The 21,120-nt window shown below is 41.9% G+C and overlaps 1 protein-coding gene across 1 annotated transcript in view; it reads left to right on the top strand.

The window, feature by feature from the left end:
* The window catches only part of LOC146866268 (alcohol dehydrogenase 1-like), a 355,353-nt gene that overhangs the window by 317,974 nt on the left and 16,259 nt on the right, over positions 1-21,120 (top strand). Inside the window, exon 8 of the mRNA XM_085635163.1 lies at positions 13,052-13,190. Coding sequence (XP_085491289.1) covers positions 13,052-13,190 — 139 coding nt within the window. The remainder of the gene's footprint in view (positions 1-13,051; positions 13,191-21,120) is intronic.

The following is a 21,120-nucleotide window of genomic DNA, read 5'->3' as shown; positions in this document are numbered from 1 at the left end:
GAATACAGAAATGAAGGACATGTGGGAGGACAATTCTGCAGAAAAGAGTTGATCTAAGAAATTGTACAGCTTCAGCTTGGAAATGCTTTCCCATAGAGAATTGGGCTCCTGCAAGAGCTGTTACTGTCTGAGTTCTGCCAGTTTGTTCTCAAAGTCAAGGGTAAACTTTTGTGTAAGTTTAGGCATAGCAAGTAAATGGAATAGTGTGTTAAAGTCCTTCCCATAAATTCTGTATCTTGGGGAGTTTGAACCGGAAAGTACAGACATTGTGAAGACAGACATGTTGGATATGTACTACCCAAGAAGAAGCCCACATCTAGAAGACAAGTGCCTTTATGAAGTACTTCAACACTACAGATACAAATGGAATGTGACAAAAAACATCGAAGAAGGAAAACATGTGGTAGTTGGTTATGACAGTTGTCTAGTGACACACAGCAAAAGAAACTAATTAACCACAGGAAACTGAGTTGCCAAACTCCATATAAAGAGAATTTTTCTATTTGGCACTTCTGCAACTGTTCAAGCATTGGCATACTGACTCACACAATCGGTTAAGACGTCTATACGCTCCTCATTTAGGTCAGTTCCCTATTTTTGAGAAACGGGCAGTCTGTCCAAAATGGAAGCTTACAAAAGAATCGACTGATGTTCAAGAAAAGAAACCAAACCAGCACAAGCTAGAAGGCATCAGGAACAAAAATCTAGAAAATGAGGGAGGTGGTGTAGGATACCAGTTGGAAAACAGTTCAGGTGTCAACCGCTATGCAAATGTTGTTCTCAATGTACTGTTTCGTTTACCACTTCTTGAAAATCAAATTAAACAAAATACAGATAGAGTTTGTATTCTGCACTGTTTCATTTGCTCCAACGTTTACTCAGTGACAGATCTGAAATACATTCTGCATCAAGCATTCGAGACCTTTTAGATTTATGCGGCGGAGCACTAATGTTTACTCTCAACAAGATGCACAAGAATTTGTTATGGCCATCCTTACAGTTTTACAAGATGAAGGAATACATACTGATGATTTATTTGGACTGAGTTACAAATGGCATCATGACGGTGAAGATTGCTCATTTACATCTACCACTGAAATAAATTCTGAGCGTTTTACTTGCTACTACCAGATTGCAAAATTGTGCCTTTTTACAGATTGGTTAAAAATGTGAACCAAAATATGTCCTACCCAAATTGTAGATCAGATCTAATGTCTATGTTCCATCTACAAAGAACTTGGCAATACTTTATATTAATATAAGATACAGAGCAGATAGATCTAAACTGGAAACCGAAATTACAAACTTCAAAGCTAGACAAATATCAATTTCTATAAGAACTTTTAGTACTCTTGCTGTTATCTTTCATGAAGGAATTAACATAACTTCTCTACACTACAGACTGAAAGTGGTTGGGCAGAATTCAATGACCGCAACCTTAAATTTACATCAAAACTGACTTTCAAACTATGAGATGCTTATCTCTTCTTTCTTCAACCAAAGTTCTAAGGAGTACTTTTTGGAAAAAGTAATATACCGTATGTGGATCGCAAATGTTTTAGACATCATTCGGCCTATTAGGGGAGAATTCTACAAAAAGATGTCCAGAATCCAACAGTGCTTTTGACTTACACAAAAGAGTTGATATAGCATGTTGATACTACACTCTCTTATAAAACGCTGCAATGGAACACAATGACACAATAGGCAGAATGGAATCACAGCAATCTTCCAATTGACAGCAAAACTACATTTCAGCCTTCAAATTTGACACCCCTTCTTTCTTCAACCAAATGTCTATGTAGTATTCCTGGATAAAAATTAATTTAATTTATTTTATCCACATGGCTGATCATCACTCTATACATTACTCGGCCTACCAGGGGTCATATTTTGAAAAGGATCTCTAAAATGCAACTGTATATCACAATTATTGATAGCTGTGTACCAGGTATAATAAAAAGGGAAATGTTTTAAGGAATATGTATTAACATTACTGTAGTAAGTGTAGGTAAAACAACAGTTTAACAAATTGTAGTTCACCAAGGAACCTGACGTCACCAGGAGCAACTTCCAAAAAGGGATGACAGCTGCCTCAACCTGGATGAAGAACAGCTACCTGAAACGCAATCCAAGAAATCAGAGGTCCTGATCCTCGGGTCCACCCCCTGCACATGGGAAAACACATGGTGGGCCCCTGCCCTCAGAAACCCACCCACACCGACAGACCATGCACGTAACCTCAGTATCATACTGGACTGATCGCTCACTATGAATCGCCAGATTAACGCCATCTCCTCTGCATGCTTCAACCCCCCCCACACGCTACGCAAAACATTCAAATGGATACCACCCCCGACTCCAGGAAATCGGTCACTCACACCCTCATCAAACACACAGACTCGACTGCAGCAACGCCCCCTATGCTGGACTCAACAAATAACTCCTCTGCAAACTTTAACCGTCCAGAACGCCATGACCAGACTCATCCCCGCTATCCAACAGCACAACCACATCACCCAACACCTCTGTTACCTCCACTGGCTCCTGTCAAAGGAAGAATAACTTTCAAGCTGCTCACACACTCCTACAAGGCCTTCCACAACATCAGACCACAATACCTCAACAACCGCCTCGCCTTCCATGCCCCCAAGAGAAACCTCCGCTCAGCCAACCTCACCCTAGCCACCGTCCCATGCTTATACAGGTCCTGAGAGGGTGGAAGGTCCTTCTCCACCTTACAGCCAAGACCTAGAATGATCTCCCCCTTCACGTCCGGCAAAGCCTGACACTGCACCAATTCAGGAAAGACCTCAAAATCTGGCTCTTCGAATAACCCCAAGGAGCTGCATAAACCCCCGCAGCGCCTTGAAACCCTAACGGGAGTGTTGTGCGCTTCACAAACCCTGATTGATTGATTGAGCCATGCATAGTTTCATTTATTTACAATGATGTACTGTGCAGGTATTTTATTTTTTCTATAATCCATACAATTATTGTTTCTCCACTCTTCAAGGATAAAGCTTCATATAGTACATTGTTCATGGTGTGAAAGTATGAAAACTGAGAACAGTAAAAAGGTAAAAGAAAATATTTTACTTGACTATGATATACTGTTAAAGCATGAGTGATATATGCGGTTATGTTTCTTGAATTTTGTAAATCAGATACTAACTGATATTTGTATTCTTTTTCTTTTACAACAGGTTTTGGACTGATAAGTGTTTAGATGTATCAAGATACATCGTGTACTATAGGTATATTTGTTTGACCTAGTCATGCAGACGGTGTTCATGTATAAAAAAACAATTGATAACCCTTCTCGATAGTTTATTTTACCAGGTACCAAGACTATAAAACTCTCAAATAACTGTTTGCCATTTTTATTAAGCTCTTTTTCTAACTCACCATACAGGTACTCACATATCTACTTACTCATCCATACACCCACTTATTTACCCATATCGGTACTATCACAGCCACTGAGTCCCCCATACAGGCACTCCTGCATCCTCTCACTCACTCATATAAGCACTCATGTACCCTTTCAGTCACTCATACAGCCACTCACACACCTACCTACACGCCTGTAAAGCCACTTACACAGTCATTCACTCACCCTTGCAGCCACTTGCACACCCACTCACACACCCATTCAGCCACTCAACACCCATTCATTCACACACCCACTTATGTACTCAAACCCCACTTGCACACCCATACAGGCACTCATGCACTGTCTCACTCATTCATATAACACTCACACATACACCCACTCACACAGCAACTCACCCATAGAGTTACTCATACACTCACTCACGCATGGAGTCAGTCATACACCCAGTCACTTATCCATAAACTCACTCATGCACCCTATCACCTACTCACACATACAGGCACCCAACAACCAGTCACTCGTCCATAGACACACTTATACACCTTCTCACTCACCCATATAGCCTCTAACGTAGTTACTCACTCACTCATACAGGCATTCATACACCTTATAAAACAGCCATAGAGCTACTCATACACACACTCAGTCACACATAGTTAGTCAAATACCCAGTCAAATATCTACACTCTAACTCACACACTAAAAAAGAGAACAAGATATATTCACTCTACAAATAACATGTCATTCTTTTTAAACTGGAATAGGTTTTTCTAAGAAGAATTGTTTTTAACCTATTTTTGTATTTTCTAACAATTTCATTTTTTTGCGATTCTCTTTTAAAGTTTGTTCTTAAAATCTTTCAAACATGGTGCATTCTGATAAAACAAAAAAAGTTGCGCCAGGAGCTCCAGGGGAAAAAACCTAACATTTGATGGATTTGTGATAGTGTCTACAATTGCAGGGATTGATTGCTCCCCTACACACAAAATAGATTTGCATTTTAAACAATGCTGCGCAATTGTGGCAAACTCTAGAATTGACAGAGGTGGTTCAGTTGGCAACACAGCAACTGATGAGGTGCTTGCTTGTCCAAAATCTCCAGTTGCTCCTTGCTCTCTCCTTCCACTTACTCTGAGAAGGTGAGTGTTAAGGCTAGTCTGCAGGTGCTTCATCATGGAAGATGTCCCACATGAATACTTTTTCTCAGAGCCACAAGACAATGTTTTTTGGCATGGAGTGCAAGTTACTTTGCGAACATTGACCTTCTTTTCCCTTTAGGTATAGTAAAGAAGGCCCAAGCAATGCTCTCTTTCCTTTTCTTTGCTGGTTCATCATCTACCAGGATATCATCAAAGTCTTCTGACCTTGCTGGACCTCCAGATCCCATGTTTAGCTGTTAAATAATGAGTCACAAAAAAATTATAAAATTCTCAGTGCCAATACAATAGGTGTGAAACTTAAGAGACACATGAAAAAAGATGGAGGAAAAGGGATGGGATCCTCCTCTTAGAAAGATAAAAAGGTGTTCAAACAATAAGATCTAGTAGTTTATGAGTCACATGGGATGCGCAACGCCTTTGTGCTTACGTCGCAGCGCCATTGAGAGTTCACAAAATGCATTCAAATAATCTTTGAAATGTATTTGCAGTATAATTATGCTAATTTTGAACCTCTAATACAAAACCTCTTACTGTAAACAAAACTTTTAAATTGTCTATATATGTGTTTTAAGACTGAAAATATTACCCTGGAATCACGCACTCAGTGCGGATCTGGAAATACGGGTCGGACCTGTGCGCGGAGGCCTCGCGACTCCCTATAAAGCATTAAAACAACTTAAAAAAAATGTTCCCTATATAATTATATTAGTTTTATTACTTTATTGGTAAACAACTTACCTCACAAAAAACCTTTAAAGTGTCTAGATACCTATTTGAGTTCTGTCAAAAAGATGCTGGAGTCACGACCCCACTGTGACGGGCTGCGACGTGTACGTGACTCCCAAAGTTAAAGAAATATATATATTTTTATAAGCAATATATTATTCTACACAACTCACAACCACACTATCAAACCTCACATACATGCTCTTCACGCCTTGTGGTACAACAATGGGCAGCTTACCAAAAGGTCCCCCAAAACCTTTTAAAGCAATTTTTGCAATTTATTCCCCATACGAAGCAATAAGACGACATTGCCACCAACCAAAGAAGCAGTTACTTCATATAGCTAACAGGAAAGTATCTTGTTTGGTGGAGATTTACCTCTTTCCTCTCTCGTTATCCACTCTGTACCAGGATTCAGGTTAAGACATATTTGTGCAGAAATCAGAAGATGAACATTACATTGCTATATGCACCCAACATCACAGAAGACATTTCGACATACTACATTAACTAACTGCTGTATAGAATACACATTGCACCTTTACCCAACGAGCTATCACTTATTAACTAACGAGTAGAAAGTATTTGAGTTGGGTAGACATTTTGTGCAAAAATGTGAATTATTATCAAACAAACAGGTAAGGGAGCTTCTGGTCTGGCCCTGAGGGACATTTCACAAAAATTTAACCTCAAGAGGAAGCATACATATGCAAACATAGCAGGTGCCCCAATTGAGGTACTTCTGGAAAGGAAGCACACACCCACTCAGACACCAAATCATACATCCATTCACATCCCTTGTCACAGACTCTTACACACACTTATAAACCCAGTCAGACACTTATTTACCCACTTACAGAACCAATCTCTAAAAAAAGCAAAGGTTACAAGAACATTGTATTTAGTAAGTAACACTAAAAACCATAGTAATTAATTCAAACATCTAAACTTTACATGGTTCATTACACTTAGGAGATAGCATTTAAAAACTGTAGAAATTCACTGAAAAAAACAAATGTGACAAGGACGATATAGTTAGGAAATAGAATTTAAAAAACCTTAGAAATTCATTTAAAAATCAAAGTTAACAGGAAAGTTATAGTTAGGCTCAAATTTCCCTCTACAAAACCAGAAAATGTAGCAGTTATAGTTACCTGAGCTAACTATAACTTACGCCCCTGCCTGCAATGCACTGCTTATGACCTCACATATTGCATCACTCATGACATGATGAGTGACATCACTCATGACTTCTCCGATGTTGGAATTACTCTCAACTCCCAAACAGAGTTGACAACCTTCTTTCAATAAGAATTCCCTACCAGTGAAAATATGCATAAAACCTGGAGAGCAATAGCTTCCTCTACCTCAGCCTAGGTAATATGTGCAAATAACACCTCCTATTGAACTTAGGTGGCTAAGCAGATTATTTAAATTATAAATAGAGATGTCAAATTCCTCCCGATTAAATGTTCACATAGCCACATATGACATTCCATAAAATTCCTTGCCATAGCTTTCTCATTAGTGAATGTAGTACCTATCATTAACAGTTTCTTAAGATAATTTATATTCTCTATTGTTTTTGCCTGCATGCAAAACATGTGGTTTGAAGGATGATCAGTAAGGTGGGGCATCAGCTTTAGGTATCGACCACAATGTCAAGATCAATGGTAATGATGCCCATATTGCGGGTTGCTTAAAACCCCTTTTTTCCCTATCAAATGTCCGTGTAGAAACAACTCAGACTGTTGAGGTCATAACTGTCATGAGCAATATATGCCCACTGGAGGGCGCATCATTGATAAATTGTTAAATGCATATGCCAAAGGTTTAAACAATTGAAAGCAGTGAATTATGTCAAATTTTATTTGTGGCGAAGGCTCAGTTAAACCTGGTATGGGTAGAAATGTTTACTGACAAAAGAGATTAACGCTCATCATATTTACTCATGGGCTTGTTAATTTCAAAATCCTGCAGAGGGAATGGTTAAATTCAGTTTTTCGGTATGTGTATATATATATAGAAAAAAACGAATTGCACTTTGACATGACATGTAATCAGCAGTCATTAATCACGGTACATTGTTGGTGTTAACTACAGGGACCATAAATCATTGGGAAGAGGTAGCAAGATGATTGACATTACTAATCACGTGACCTCGCATCACATTGTTTTTATTGGTTGGTTTGAAGGAGGAATACTAACCGTGATCAAGCTATCAGCTGATAGCGAAACGCGTTGGTTTGTCCCTCATTTCTGAAACGGAATAAGCTGAATAAAGAACCTTGGGGATAAAGATTTCAGAGCCTGTGAGTGCGTGCCATTTATTTCGTACGGAAATGTGATGTTGGATTTATGACAGCGTGGCTCTGCTGAGGCGTCACACCGGATAACAGAAGCGCCAGGGGTCCACAACACGGAGCCAGTTTGTGTGAATATGAACTTTCGTTGGACCCGGTGACCGCCAGTTGGGAAATTTATTTGGCAGACTTGCGGATGAAAGCTTAAGAACCCGTAACAGCGGAGGACGGCGAATCAACATCGGAAGGTGGAGGTAAGCCTTCTGTGCTGTATGGGGCCAATAGTTTTCAGCGAGTCACCATTTATTTTGGAAAAATAATTGTACCGATAACTGGCTATCCCCGTTAAAGGAAAGAAGACTGCATTGGCTATATCACCGCAATTATAATTCATTGAATGGTATGCAGCGGATGTTTTGAGTGCATTAGCAGGAATCTTTTTCTGACGGACGGCTCTGAAAATCCCCTAACAAAACTGCCTCCGTTACCGACAACATTTGTGGTTGTGAGACGGTTGGAACAGCTATATAAACTGTCTGTTACTTCGGATCTTTTGAGGGAATTGTAAAATGGATAAACGTGAGGCAAAACGTAACGAACACCTGGCTTCCTTCTTCGACCAGGACACATCGTTAAAGGAAACCAATCGCAGGGAACGAAATATAGAACCTAAAAAAACAGATGTACGTAGCAAACTTAAATTATGGGAAAAGCTGAGCAAAAAGGAAATTAATAAGTGGTGGGAACTTACAACTTTAAAAAAATATCTGGAGGTCCGACGTGTCCCAAGAGGACTTCGCATATCCCTCATGCCTAGTCAACAAGATGCCAGCAATGAGCTACTACAAGAATGGGGGGATTATGTGCTAAATTCGTCTTTGGGTTTGATAGCCATTTTGGTAAAACACATTGAAATAGCACTTATTAAAATCAAAGAAGAATTATCAATCTTGGAAAAGGAATTAGCGACAATGGAAATGAACACCGAAATGACCAAATTAAAGGAAGATCTTGACAAATATGTGGATAAACATGAAGAGGTGGTTAAGTCTAGGAAGCAGTCCAAATTCCAGAGAGACAAGCAGGACTATGCGCAAGGACGCATTTTCACATATGCCAGAAAGTTCGACATTTTCAAGGATCGAGGACAAGGAGAAATAGGAGCAGAGAGCTCCACAAGTTTAACATCACTGACATCAACAGGAGCAAGTGACGTGGAATGTGAACCAAATGAGGAACAAACAACGAGGAATTTTTTAGGGGATATGAGACTGGTCCTACAACAGAGGCTCTGGGAACAGAACCAACATCAATTCCAAGGTGCAAGAGGAAGAGGCAGAGGGCGAAAATGGGTACAACGGACACCAACATCAGAAACAAGAAAACAACAAGGAGAGGAAAAAGAAAAAAGTGGATCCGAGGAGACAGGAACCAAAACCAGGAGCATGTGACAGAAGACCTCGAAATAGATTGGACGGCTGTCCCGGAGGATAAGGAAGAATTGGCAATAATTAACTTATTCAACCAAGTACTAACAAATGATGCCATATCCCTACTTAAACATGGTATTAATTTCTGCCCTATACAAACGATGGACCTTGCACAGACCAGAATTGATCTTTATAAATATGTCAGAAAAATCAAATTGGCAAAGATCTTTAAGGAAAATCAAGAAATGGCTAAATTCATTGAGAAACAAAATCAGAAGAGAACTGAATTAAGCACAAAAAAATCACTCTTGCAAACCACAGATATGCCGGCACTTCTGACTTTGATTAACTTGGATGTAATGGAAGAACCAGAGATGACTGATGAATCCACAGCATGCCCGCAACTGGGAGCTGGGCTTAGTGGGAAAAAACCATCCTCACGCTTTTATCCACAATTACCACAAGGGAACAAAATCGACATCTTTCAAGAGGCAGTGGTTCAAGAAATCTATAACATCAAAGGATTAAAATATAAGGACAATTTGAAAAAAGAAGAAAGAATGGCCCTCAAAATACTAAAGGAGGATAAATCCATTACCATAAAAATGGCGGACAAGGGAGGAAATATTGTCATCCAAAATACGGAAGACTACGTAATGGAAGCACATTGCCAATTGGATAATAAGGAATACTACACTAAATTAGACAGGAATCCAACAAAAATCTTCAAAGAGAATTTGGACAAAAATATACTCCAATGGCAAAAACAAAACCTAATAGATGAAGATGAGAAAAGATTTCTGATCACGGAACATCCAATTATGGCAACTATATATTTCCTACCCAAGGTACATAAGAATCCCCAGAAACCTCCAGGCCGCCCTATAGTGTCAGCCAAAGGATCATTAATGGAACCAATAGCCAGTTACATCGACCATTTTCTGATGCCCTTTGTGCTCAACCTAAACTCATACATACAAGATACAACAGACCTCCTGAGACATTTACAGGAACTACCTTGGCAAACGTCATACATGCCAATCACGATGGACGTGACATCACTATATACTAACATTGACAACGACATTGGTCTGACTGCATGTAGCTTTTTTTTTAAAGAAAGAGAGATCAAATTTAAACATCACAACCAGATGCTGATAGATATGATCCAGATGTGCTTGACTCAAAATGTGTTTCTTTTTGGAGAAGAAATTTACCTACAAACCAAGGGATGTGCGATGGGTTTCTCTTTCAGCCCGGGATACGCATGTCTAACTATGGGTTGGTGGGAGCAACAGATAGCATGGCACCCAAATAATGATAAACACGTGGAGAAGATCATGAAGTGGTTACGATACATTGACGATTTACTTATAGTGTGGGATGGCACGGCGCAAGAATTTGAGGAATACTTTAAAATCTTGAACTCCACGGATGCAAACATCAAATTCACATATAACATCAGTAATGACAGAATCGTCTTTCTGGATACAGAGATCTATGTTGCCGACAACAAGCTAGAAACCACACTACATAGAAAAGAAACATCGACCAATTCAACCCTACATGCTAACAGTTTCCACCAATCAGCAGTAAAGGATAACATTCCATACGGGGAATTTCTGAGGCTACGCCGCATTTGCTCGGAACAACATGAGTGGGAACAACACAGCAAAAACTCAGCCATGAGATTTAAACATCGTGGATATAAAAAAGGGACCATCCAAAAATGCTGGAGGCGTGCCAATGAAAAAAAGAGACTAACCATCTTACACACCAAAAACAAGGAAACCAGCACGAAGATGAATCAATCAACACCTATAAGACTTATCTTGGATCATTCAAAGGAAGCAAAACAAATAGGAGACATCCTACGTAGGAATTGGAAGCTCCTGCAACTAGACCCAGTAGTAAGTGAAATCATGGGGAAGCACCCCTACATCACGTTTCGTCGTGCAAAGAATTTACGGGACAAACTAGTGCACAGTCACCATCAGGATAACATCAAAAAGAAAGGAACACAATGGCTTACAACCAAGGGTTTCAAAAAGTGCCACTCGTGCAAAGTGTGCCAAATTGCCAAAAATGTAACAGAGGTTCCAATTCAGGAAGGAAACAATAAAAAGTGGCAAATAAAAGAACTGATCACCTGTAAAAGCCAGTTTGTGGTGTACGTGATCGAATGTCCGTGCTCACTCAAGTACATCAGGAGCACCAAGTGTGAACTAAAAAAGAGGATACCTGAACATGTGAGAGCAACGGTGAACAAAGACAGGAGCAATGCTGTTGCTAAACACATGGAAATCCATCATGGGAGTGACTGGAAATCACTTTGTTTTTACGCTTTGGAGACAATCCCTGCACATGAGAGAGGAGGAGATCGGGAAAAAAACTTGAGACGTCGTGAATCACGTCAAATATTGAACTTCAGAACTTATACCCCGTGGGGGTTGAACCAAAGTGAGGAATTATATGTTCACCTGTAAGAAATTCTAACGATTGGTCTCCCTGTTGCGATGCTGTCTGGTTTGAGGAAGGGTATATAGTGGTATCGACCACAATGTCAAGATCAATGGTAATGATGCCCATATTGCGGGTTGGTTAAAACCCCTTTTTTTCCCTATCAAATGTCCGTGTAGAAACAACTCAGACTGTTGAGGTCATAACTGTCATGAGCAATATATGCCCACTGGAGGGCGCATCATTGATAAATTGTTAAATGCATATGCCAAAGGTTTAAACAATTGAAAGCAGTGAATTGTGCCAAATTTTATTTGTGGCGAAGGCTCAGTTAAACCTGGTATGGGTAGAAATGTTTACTGACAAAAGAGATTAACGCTCATCATATTTACTCATGGGCTTGTTAATTTCAAAATCCTGCAGAGGGAATGGTTAAATTCAGTTTTTCGGTATGTGTATATATATATATAGAAAAAAACGAATTGCACTTTGACATGACATGTAATCAGCAGTCATTAATCACGGTACATTGTTGGTGTTTACTACAGGGACCATAAATCATTGGGAAGAGGTAGCAAGATGATTGACATTACTAATCACGTGACCTCGCATCACATTGTTTTTATTGGTTGGTTTGAAGGAGGAATACTAACCGTGATCAAGCTATCGGCTGATAGTGAAACGCGTTGGTTTGTCCCTCATTTCTGAAACGGAATAAGCTGAATAAAGAACCTTGGGGATAAAGATTTCAGAGCCTGTGAGTGCGTGCCATTTATTTCGTACGGAAATGTGATGTTGGATATATATATATATATATATATATATATATATGGTGCATTGCTTCCTTTCACTATGACCTAGGGCAGGAAAGCAAGGTGACTTGCTGCGGTGCCCTACGCCAAATAATGTGACCGCAAAACCCTGATGAGTTTTCACTGTCAACATTAGTTTGACTAACAGGATATACAATGCAGGTCGAAGTATAATATCCTTGAACGACTCTGAAAAAAGCGTAAAAAATGTATTTTATGGACTTATGTGATCGATTACTTAAACCCAGGTGTTTGTAAATTGCATGGAGAAGCTCTTTAAGACGCCATATAACCTACTGTCAAAGTTTGCTAGTCTGTACGTGTTTGCTGCTTCGCTTCATATCCTCTTGCAAGAGATATGTTCTTTACTGGCTTAAGACAGTTTTCAGAAACGTCAGAACTATTTATCAAGGCTTTCTCAGGTTTAAGATAGTCGCCACGCTGTCTTTCAAGGCTTAAAAGAGTTTTCAAACTATATTGTGCCAGGAACAATCCTTTCAAATCTGCAGATGCTAAATATTGTACTGCCCAAAAGAAATGCTGCAAATTAACACACGTTTGTAATATGCAATGTAGGGGACAACACAATCCCAGTTCAAGTTAGCACCACCCTTGTAGTGCTTGTAATCAGGCCTCTGAGGCATTAGAAGAAGAATTTTAGAACTACTGTTTCCATTCAGGCAGGAACAGCGTAGGCGGCAGAGCTCCAACAACATACCACTTTACCCACAATTTCACTTTGACAATGTTTCTTGATGTTTAGGCTTCAAGAGTAAAGACAGCGTCCCACAGATGGTAACTGACTACATGGCAAAGAAGTTAAATCTGGATGAACTGGTTACTCACACTTTACCACTCGAGAAGATCAATGAAGGATTCAAACTTTTGCGTGATGGAAAGTGGTAAGTTACTATGTAATACATTGTGTTGTACTCTTACATGAAGTAGACCAGTCTCTGAATATAACTCTCTAAATGTCCATGTGAAGCGGGAACACAAATTCTGCCACCGGATACTTATAGATCTGAAAGAACCAAAAACTTCCACTCACCGCCGGTGTAACAAACGGGTCCATCTGTCCTCTGATGGATGATCCAAACAGCCCGCTCACAAGAGTTGAAACGACCACCACGATCATCTTCCTGCTACATAAAACTTTATTGAAGAAACTGGGCTCGTGGAGAAACAAAAAAAAAAACTTGGTTGGCCCAATTACGTGGTTGGCGAAATGGCTCGCGTCTCAAATGGCAATTACGTGGTTGGCAGACTATAAATGTTCATGACACAAAATGGCGGCACGTTTTTACACGCCGCGTCGAGTGGCTCCCTCCACCAGCGTGCACCAAGAATCGAAGATGGACACGACGTTGAAACTCTGAGGTAGGCACGCGCATAGCATGGCTCGCGCTACACATTTTGAAATAAGGCATCGGCGGTTGAACTGGCACCGCGATATTAAAGTCTCAGAGAGAGCTCAAAAACAATTACAAACCAAAAAAAACCAAGTCTCACCTGTTGCCATACTATTAGCCACTGCCATGAAGAAGCTCATATTTGACCAGATCCCGTTAGTGAAGCTCCATAACGCACTCAGCTCTGTGTGATCTCTCCACGCTGATAAAGACCCAAAAGTGCACTTTTTAAAACCAAATCGTTGTGAGAGGACACAACTGACCCACATGTATACACACCTTGTAGCTCCATGAGGCATGTATAAATCGTTTTTTCAGACACTTCTAAAGCACCTCCACATATAAGACTTGACTTACGCTGCTTCCAAAGTGAACAGTAAAAATTAAAGTCAGTCTTTAAGCACCTCCAAAGTAGCGCCAGCACCAGGCATCATCAAAATAAGGCGCTAAACAGCAGTCCTTGTTTGTCTTAATCTTTGCTGCGCCTAAGTACTTGTAGACATGTACTTCCAAGCCATTAACTTTCCATTTAGGCGCAGAACTTGTGGGTGTACGCATAACCACACAGTACAGCACTCTGTTGCTTGGGCTGTCCGATGTACAGGACACTGGTGGGGTTGCGAAGAGTGCTGTGCGACTTTCTTCTGTTGCTAGTGACATCTTGAGTTACTTCTTTAGTTGCGCTGTTAGAAAATTCTTCTTCTTTCTTCTTCTTGTTACTGTACCATCTCCCAGGGCAGTGAGTACGTTTCCAACTCTCGCTCGTCGCCAAAAATATGTTGTACTCTTACATGAAGTAGACGCTGATAGCCATGTAAGTTCTTTAGTACCTTTATTCCAGTAGTACAGCAAGTTGGTTTACAGGTACATCCAACAGGTAGTACAGGTAACAGGATAAGGTAAAGTAGGTTAGCCCAGTAGTCAGTCCTTGGTACTATGCCACAGCAAACCACCTTTGTAGTATCAAACCCCACCAGGAGCAGCCTGCCTGCTGCTCAGCCCATCTGTAACTGTAATACCTCTTCCAGTCAGACTCCCAACGTTCTAAGCATCACAGCATTCTCAACATTCTACTCCAAACACACACTGTGGCTGATCAGCAGGTGAACTGGTAAACTGCAAGATATGAAAATACTATGCAGGGCATAACACATTGTATGGAAAGAGCAGCGTGCCCACATAGTTCATTACTATTAGAGTGCATAACAATGTAAGTATAAGGACATTAGAAATAACTTCTAGAGTTAATGTATATGCAATAATCTAACAGTGATGTCACTAGACACAGAGAGACTTATTTATGAGAGCCCTTTAGCACGTTTGCACCATGAAAAGTGGTACATGCGTGATGCAGGGCTCTCATTTTGATTTATGAAGCCACGCAAAGCCACCCTGTGTGGCTTGAGTGACCTCATAAATCATGAGTAAAGCAAAGCAGCGTAGATTTCTGCTTTGCCTTACTCTGCGCCCAGGAGGTGTTCCACGGGCGTTGCAGTGGGTTTTCACACGCAACACCAATGGAATTTGACGCTGCCCCAGATCTACAAAGTGATGTAAACCTGGGGAAGTGTCAAATCCGTACGCCTCCTGAAGTGAGGCGTAATGAGGAGAAATATTTTATTTCTCCTGGTTTTTTAGGTCGAGGACTACCGGTCTGCCGAAAGGCAGAACCGGAAGTCGGAGATTTAATGACTTGGAGAAGAGGGGCTTGAACCCGCCCCTCTTCTCCCCTGTTCTCCATTGGCTGGCCTCTTAAATGCTGGCCAGCCATTAGAGAAGAGGTCAGTCATTCAGATTAGGCCCCGTCCTTTTCGGATCGGGGGGCGTGTTTTTTGCGAGAAGTCTCAGGGAGGAGACAACAGCAAAACACGCCCCCGAATCCGAAAAGGACGCTGCGTTTCTCCGAGGCATTTCTGCTCTGCCTCGGAGAAAGGCGGTGGTGTCTTCCGGTGCCCTCAGCTTGTTTGTAATCTCGTAGAAAGAAGGAAGAGATTTCTCGTTGAAAATGTAATCTTCCCCGACCTTCGTTTTCCCTTCTCTAAAGTTTAATAATAATAACGGCAGTTCTTGTTATTTTAACCACTGTCAACCAGACATGCGTACTTGTGAGCGTTGCCTTTGCTCGCTTCAACCAATCGAGTGCTAACCAATCGGGTGCCGCTGTACTGTTCATTTATACAAACAGTATAAAAGCAGCGTCGGGAATGGTTTATGTGAATGGCTATGTCTCACTCGAGTTGTGGAGCCTACCTAGTGTGGTGCAGGAAGCGCGGGCACGGTGTATTGAAATGGAACGCAGGCGGCAAGGTAAGTTATAGAAAACGTTGTGCTTAGTCAACTCACCTGAATCACACACACAGTAATTAGCTCCTCATCCGGGCGCCAAGCTGTTTGTAGGAGGCGGGTGGGACCGGGGTTAATTGTTTAGCAGCATGGGGAGAGAGGGCAAGAAAGCAGGCTGATGGTGTGGTACCATCATTACAGATGGGAGTGTTAACAAACCGTGCCTTCTATGTGTTAGAAAAATGAGCGAAATTATGTTAATGTAAATCAGGGGAGCCAGGCGGCAGGGACACTGCTGTTTGCATTGCCTTAATGCAGACAAAAAGCTCTTTACTCACCTTTTGATGATTGGCGCCCTGGGCCCAGCTCGCCCTTCGTGTAAGTGTCGGGAAAAAAGTCTCTGGAGAGACTCGTGTTCGGCGGTGGGCTGCGGAAAGGAGTTCGTGCAGGGTCCCTTTCAAGCAGGGCTTTAGTGGGCCGGGTCTAAAAGTCAGGTGCTGAGACGGGTCACTGCCGGCTCTCCATTTTTGTCCTCACCCACGGGAAAAGAAAACCTCAACTCTGCAACAGTATCACTGGACTTCAAAGAGACTCGTTTTAGTTCTTTCAGTCTCACCATTTTAGAACTGAAGCGTTTTCAATATGCTGTACTACCAAGGCATGATTGTTGCTTTTTTGTGTTACGCATCTAACCACCATTGACAAAGCTAATAGTACTGGCTTGTTGTAAGTGTATTGTTAGTTGCTGGATTATACATCTGGAAGCAATTTCATAAGTAGCAAAATACCAGTCGGGCGGCACATAATGCTAAGCATAGGTTTTCAGCGTGTGCTTTTACGCCACGCCCATAATCGCATCGGCCACGCCCCTTTTACCCCCCCCCCCACACCAGTGTTTTCATCCCACTCAAAGCCCAGCCTCCAGCTAATTCTAAGGGCAGTATCTAGGAAGGTACACCTGAAACAGGCTTGGGGCATCAGCCTTAAAAACCTAGCCGCATCCTGGAAAATCACCCTGACGGCAATAGTATACTAAAGTCAGATTATGAGCTATACAAATGTCATATAAAACAATTTCCTGCCCTTCGTCTCGAACCCTTGGGCGTCTCGAGATCTCAGCCAGAGTCGGACTGTTGCATAGGGCAATGAGGCAGTGTCTGTTGGGCTGTTGTGACACCCTGCATTTCATCAGTTGGTGGGCCTGACTTATTGGGCTGGTTTTCGTTGTTGATTTCCCTGATATTTAACACAAACGTTCCCTGCAGCAAGCAAAAATGCACGCAGTCTCCCATTCCTTGAAAAATACCCAAGTTCAAAACTGTCTTGATTTGCAAATATGGGCCGCTTTTTTTATTAGCTAACTAGTTCACTAATGTGAATGGGTCACTTTCATTTTTGTGCCCAGGCCAATTTTTTGTCCCCCGTTGGCCAATGGCCTGCAAATGCTGGTCTATAGCCAACATCTGGTGCCCAGAGGCCCTCCCTGGCCTCCGTGTCTGTCTCTGTCTAGTCTAAAATACAGCTTTGGTCCCAGGATAGAATACTGAACTGGTCAGACAGCGACCTTAAAGACAGGAATGACTAGAGAATGTCAGTGAATGACCGAGAGAGAGAGAGAGAGAGAAACATAGGGAGAGCAAGCTAGGGATGGACATAGAAAGGGCGAGAGAGAAAGGAAAAACAGGGAGAGTGACAAACATATACAGAAAGACACACATAGAAAGAGAGCGAGAGCCAGGGACCGACTCTAAGAGAAAAGAGAAGGAAAAGAGACAGACTGAGATGTAAAACGGAAAAAAGACAGAAATCAAAGACAATGAGAGATAAAGACCGAAAGACAAGTGAGGCAAAGAAAGAAACCGAGCCAAAAACAGACAGAAAGGCAGTAAGATATAGGGAGAGACCATGAGACCGAGGTAGGGAGAGAGAGCAAGCAAAGCAGATGACTATAGACAACAAGCATTTACAATGCAACGGTCTCGGCATTGTTAAAGTTAGAGCTATTGGCATTGCTCATGACAAGGCCGTTTCTTTAAATGTTTTAAAAACAAAAACATAAACAAAAATAATGTCATGAGCAATGCCAATAGCTCTAACTTTACCAATGCCGAGACCATTGCATTGTAAATGCTTGTTCCTCTTTCTATGTGTGCTGCATTCTGCAGCATACTAAGAAAGAGGAAAACGCCTTTTCCGACTGTGTTTGTGCAGGAAGGTGGCCCTTCCTGCACAAAAACAATCCTTCATGCAACAAAGGCATCCTTGCATCATGGTGCAATTGTGCCTACATTGTCGCTATGCTGCTGAAACAGCGCCAGTACAGGGAGAAGGGTCAGGACTGCACTGTATTGCTTAAATACGGTGCATTCCTGCTTTTTCACTTTGACTTAGGGCAGTGCAGCAAGCTGCCTTGCTGCGCTGCCCACGCCAAAATTCCATAAATAAGCTCCCAATTTTATAATATTCAGCAAGCTATGACTTTAATGAACACTTTAGGTCTGAAGTGATGCTCACAGGAAAAGACTGAACCTACCTGAGGACCAGTGTCCACTTTGAGGAAAAGCAATCTCACTCTCTTCAATTATTCTTTATTTCAGATCATTAAAGCATGTCACCTAGTACATTTGGTAATAAAAGACTAAAGAATTTCAAAGAGCTTTTCAAATAAAAGTGGCAAGTGAGTTTAGCAGTTAGATACTTTGTTTCAATAAATAATAAGAAAATAGTACATATGAGGCTAAAGAGATTCTAAAAATTAAATAAATGTATACAATTTCATAAAATCATTTAAAGAAAGTGCATTGTAGAGATAGCATAGAGTAATGAACATTTTGGGGGACAATATATATGTCCGTGGTCAGGTAAATCAATTTCCTTATAGCAACTAGTCCATGTAAGTAATAATATACAACCATTTAAACCATTTTGCCTAAAAGCAACAAAGACAGAGATCATAGCAGCTTAAGCCTTTTCCATATCAAAGAAACAAACTTAACAGGTTAGTTAATAGGGCCTGTAATAAGTGTTAGAAATAGGGGTCTCTAGTTGGCAGTGGTATGCACCCTGTCCAAGTGGGGATCCTTTCTTCTAGTCAGGATAAGGGAGTTACACACCCAAGATAGCCCCTGCTCAATCCCTTGTTAGCTTGGCACAAGCAGTAAGGGCTATCTCATAGGCAATGTGTAAAGTATTTGTACATAACACACACAGTAACACACTGAAAACACTGCAAATGGACACCACACCAGTTTAGAAAAATAAAGTATCTTTATCTAAACCAAACACGACCAAACAACAAAAATTCAACATACAGAACTCAAAATATGACTTTCTAAAGGATTCAAGTAATTCTGTCTCTAGAACTCTATTGAGATGGTGTTTTTACACAAAGTACCTCAGATGCGTCAAAATCCAGAAGAAAAAACAGCTACATAGGAGGGAAGTGTCGGAAAACACAGCAATGTGTCGGGTCCTGAATCTCTGGGGAGACGATGTGTCAGTTCTGCTGTGCGCAGGAGAAGTGCTGCATTGAATCCGGACTGTAAGGGGAAGCAATGCATTGAAATCCAAGCCGATTCTGGTCTGCAGGTGATGTGTTGGTAAACTTGGTGCACAGGTGCGATGCATGGAAATCTAGACGCGCTGGAGGTTGATGCCGTGGCGGCAACCAGGCGCTGCATCGATTTCTTCAACCGCAGTCCCATAATGTGTCAATTATTTTAGCCACATAGCAGTGCCTGTGTTGGAGTTAGTGTGGGGGTCTCAGACTTCGGAGATTTGGTGCTCTGAACTCAGGCTGCGCCAATTTCTTTAGCTACGGGCGGGCACTGCATCGATTTACTTAGCCGCACAGCAGAGGTGTGTGGAAATGTCTCCCAGCACGGTGGAGCTGCATCAGAAAAACAGGTGTTGAAATGGCGATGCATCGATTTTCAATTCTTTTGCAACAGGAAACATCTCCACGGGCCCAGAGTTGGCACCACAAGGAAGGTTAGAATTCCCAGCAGTGGAGTTCAGGGATGAAACAGATGCAATGTCTGTATGGGCCTGAGACTTCCAATAGGAGGCAAGCACACACAGGCCCTCGGAGAAACTTAGAAAAGCAGGGTACAAAGCAAAGTCTAGTGCTTTCACTGCCCACAGACAGAATCAGCAACTGCAGGCCAACCCAGCAAAGCAACACATAGAAAAGGGCAGTGCTACTCCTGACAGCTCTTCTTCTTGGCAGAATCCTCAGTCCCAGAAGTGTTCAAAACAGTTGTGGCCAGCATGACTCGTGGGGGGGGGGGGGATCAGGAACAGGAAGCAGGCAGCCAGGCTCCCACTCCTAAGCGTTGTGATTGGTCGGGACAACGCCCCGCCAGGGGCTGATGGCCAGGCCATGTTCTCCATGTAGGTCATAGTGCAGCCTGCATGGAGAAGGGCAGAGTGTGCATGACTGGTTTAGTCGGCTCCAGAGTGCCGACCAAACCAGTCATGCGCACACAGAAGTGGGCACACCACTCCTCCCCTGCCCAGCCCTGCTCGCAACCAAACCCTTCTGCTTTCTCGCAGTGTGAGAAGGCAGAAATGTAAAATGGCAATTATTACCATTTTATGTTTCCGCTTCTTGCACTGCGAGAAACCAGTGGGGTGACGCTTCTCCCCCCTAGTGGAGGAGCTGCCCCGGGGTTTTAGTTCAAGTACCTATACCCCTTTTGGCCTTTCAAGTAGGCATTCTTCAAAGAAATGACTTTGTAGTGTACACGTTCTTGTCCTGCCTAGCCTTGGCCCCCAGACACACTCAAAGGGTGGAGACAGCATTGTGAGAGGCCAGGCACAGCCTTTTCAGGCGTATGTGACAACTCCTCTCACCCCTCTAGCTCAGGAAGGCCCATCAGCCTGGTGATGGGCCATCACGATATGCAGGGCACACCTCAACTCCCTGTGTGTGACTGTCTAGAGTGAAGGCCACTGTCAGCATAAAGCAGACTTTGATTCCACAGGTAGGCAGAGGCGCAGAATGGTTAAACAAGAAAATGCCCACTTTCTAAAAGTGACATTTTCAAACACACAGTTTAAAAACCATGTTTACCTAAACATGTGTTTTAAAATTCTGAGCTGAGAGAGCCCAAACTCCAAATCTCTAGGTGTTCCC

The sequence above is a fragment of the Triturus cristatus genome, chromosome 2_1, assembly GCF_964204655.1.
Source record: "Triturus cristatus chromosome 2_1, aTriCri1.1, whole genome shotgun sequence".
In the NCBI taxonomy this organism is placed as follows: Eukaryota; Metazoa; Chordata; class Amphibia; order Caudata; family Salamandridae; genus Triturus; species Triturus cristatus.
Note: the sequence above shows the minus strand (reverse complement) of the source record. Positions and strands in the feature narration are given on the sequence as shown.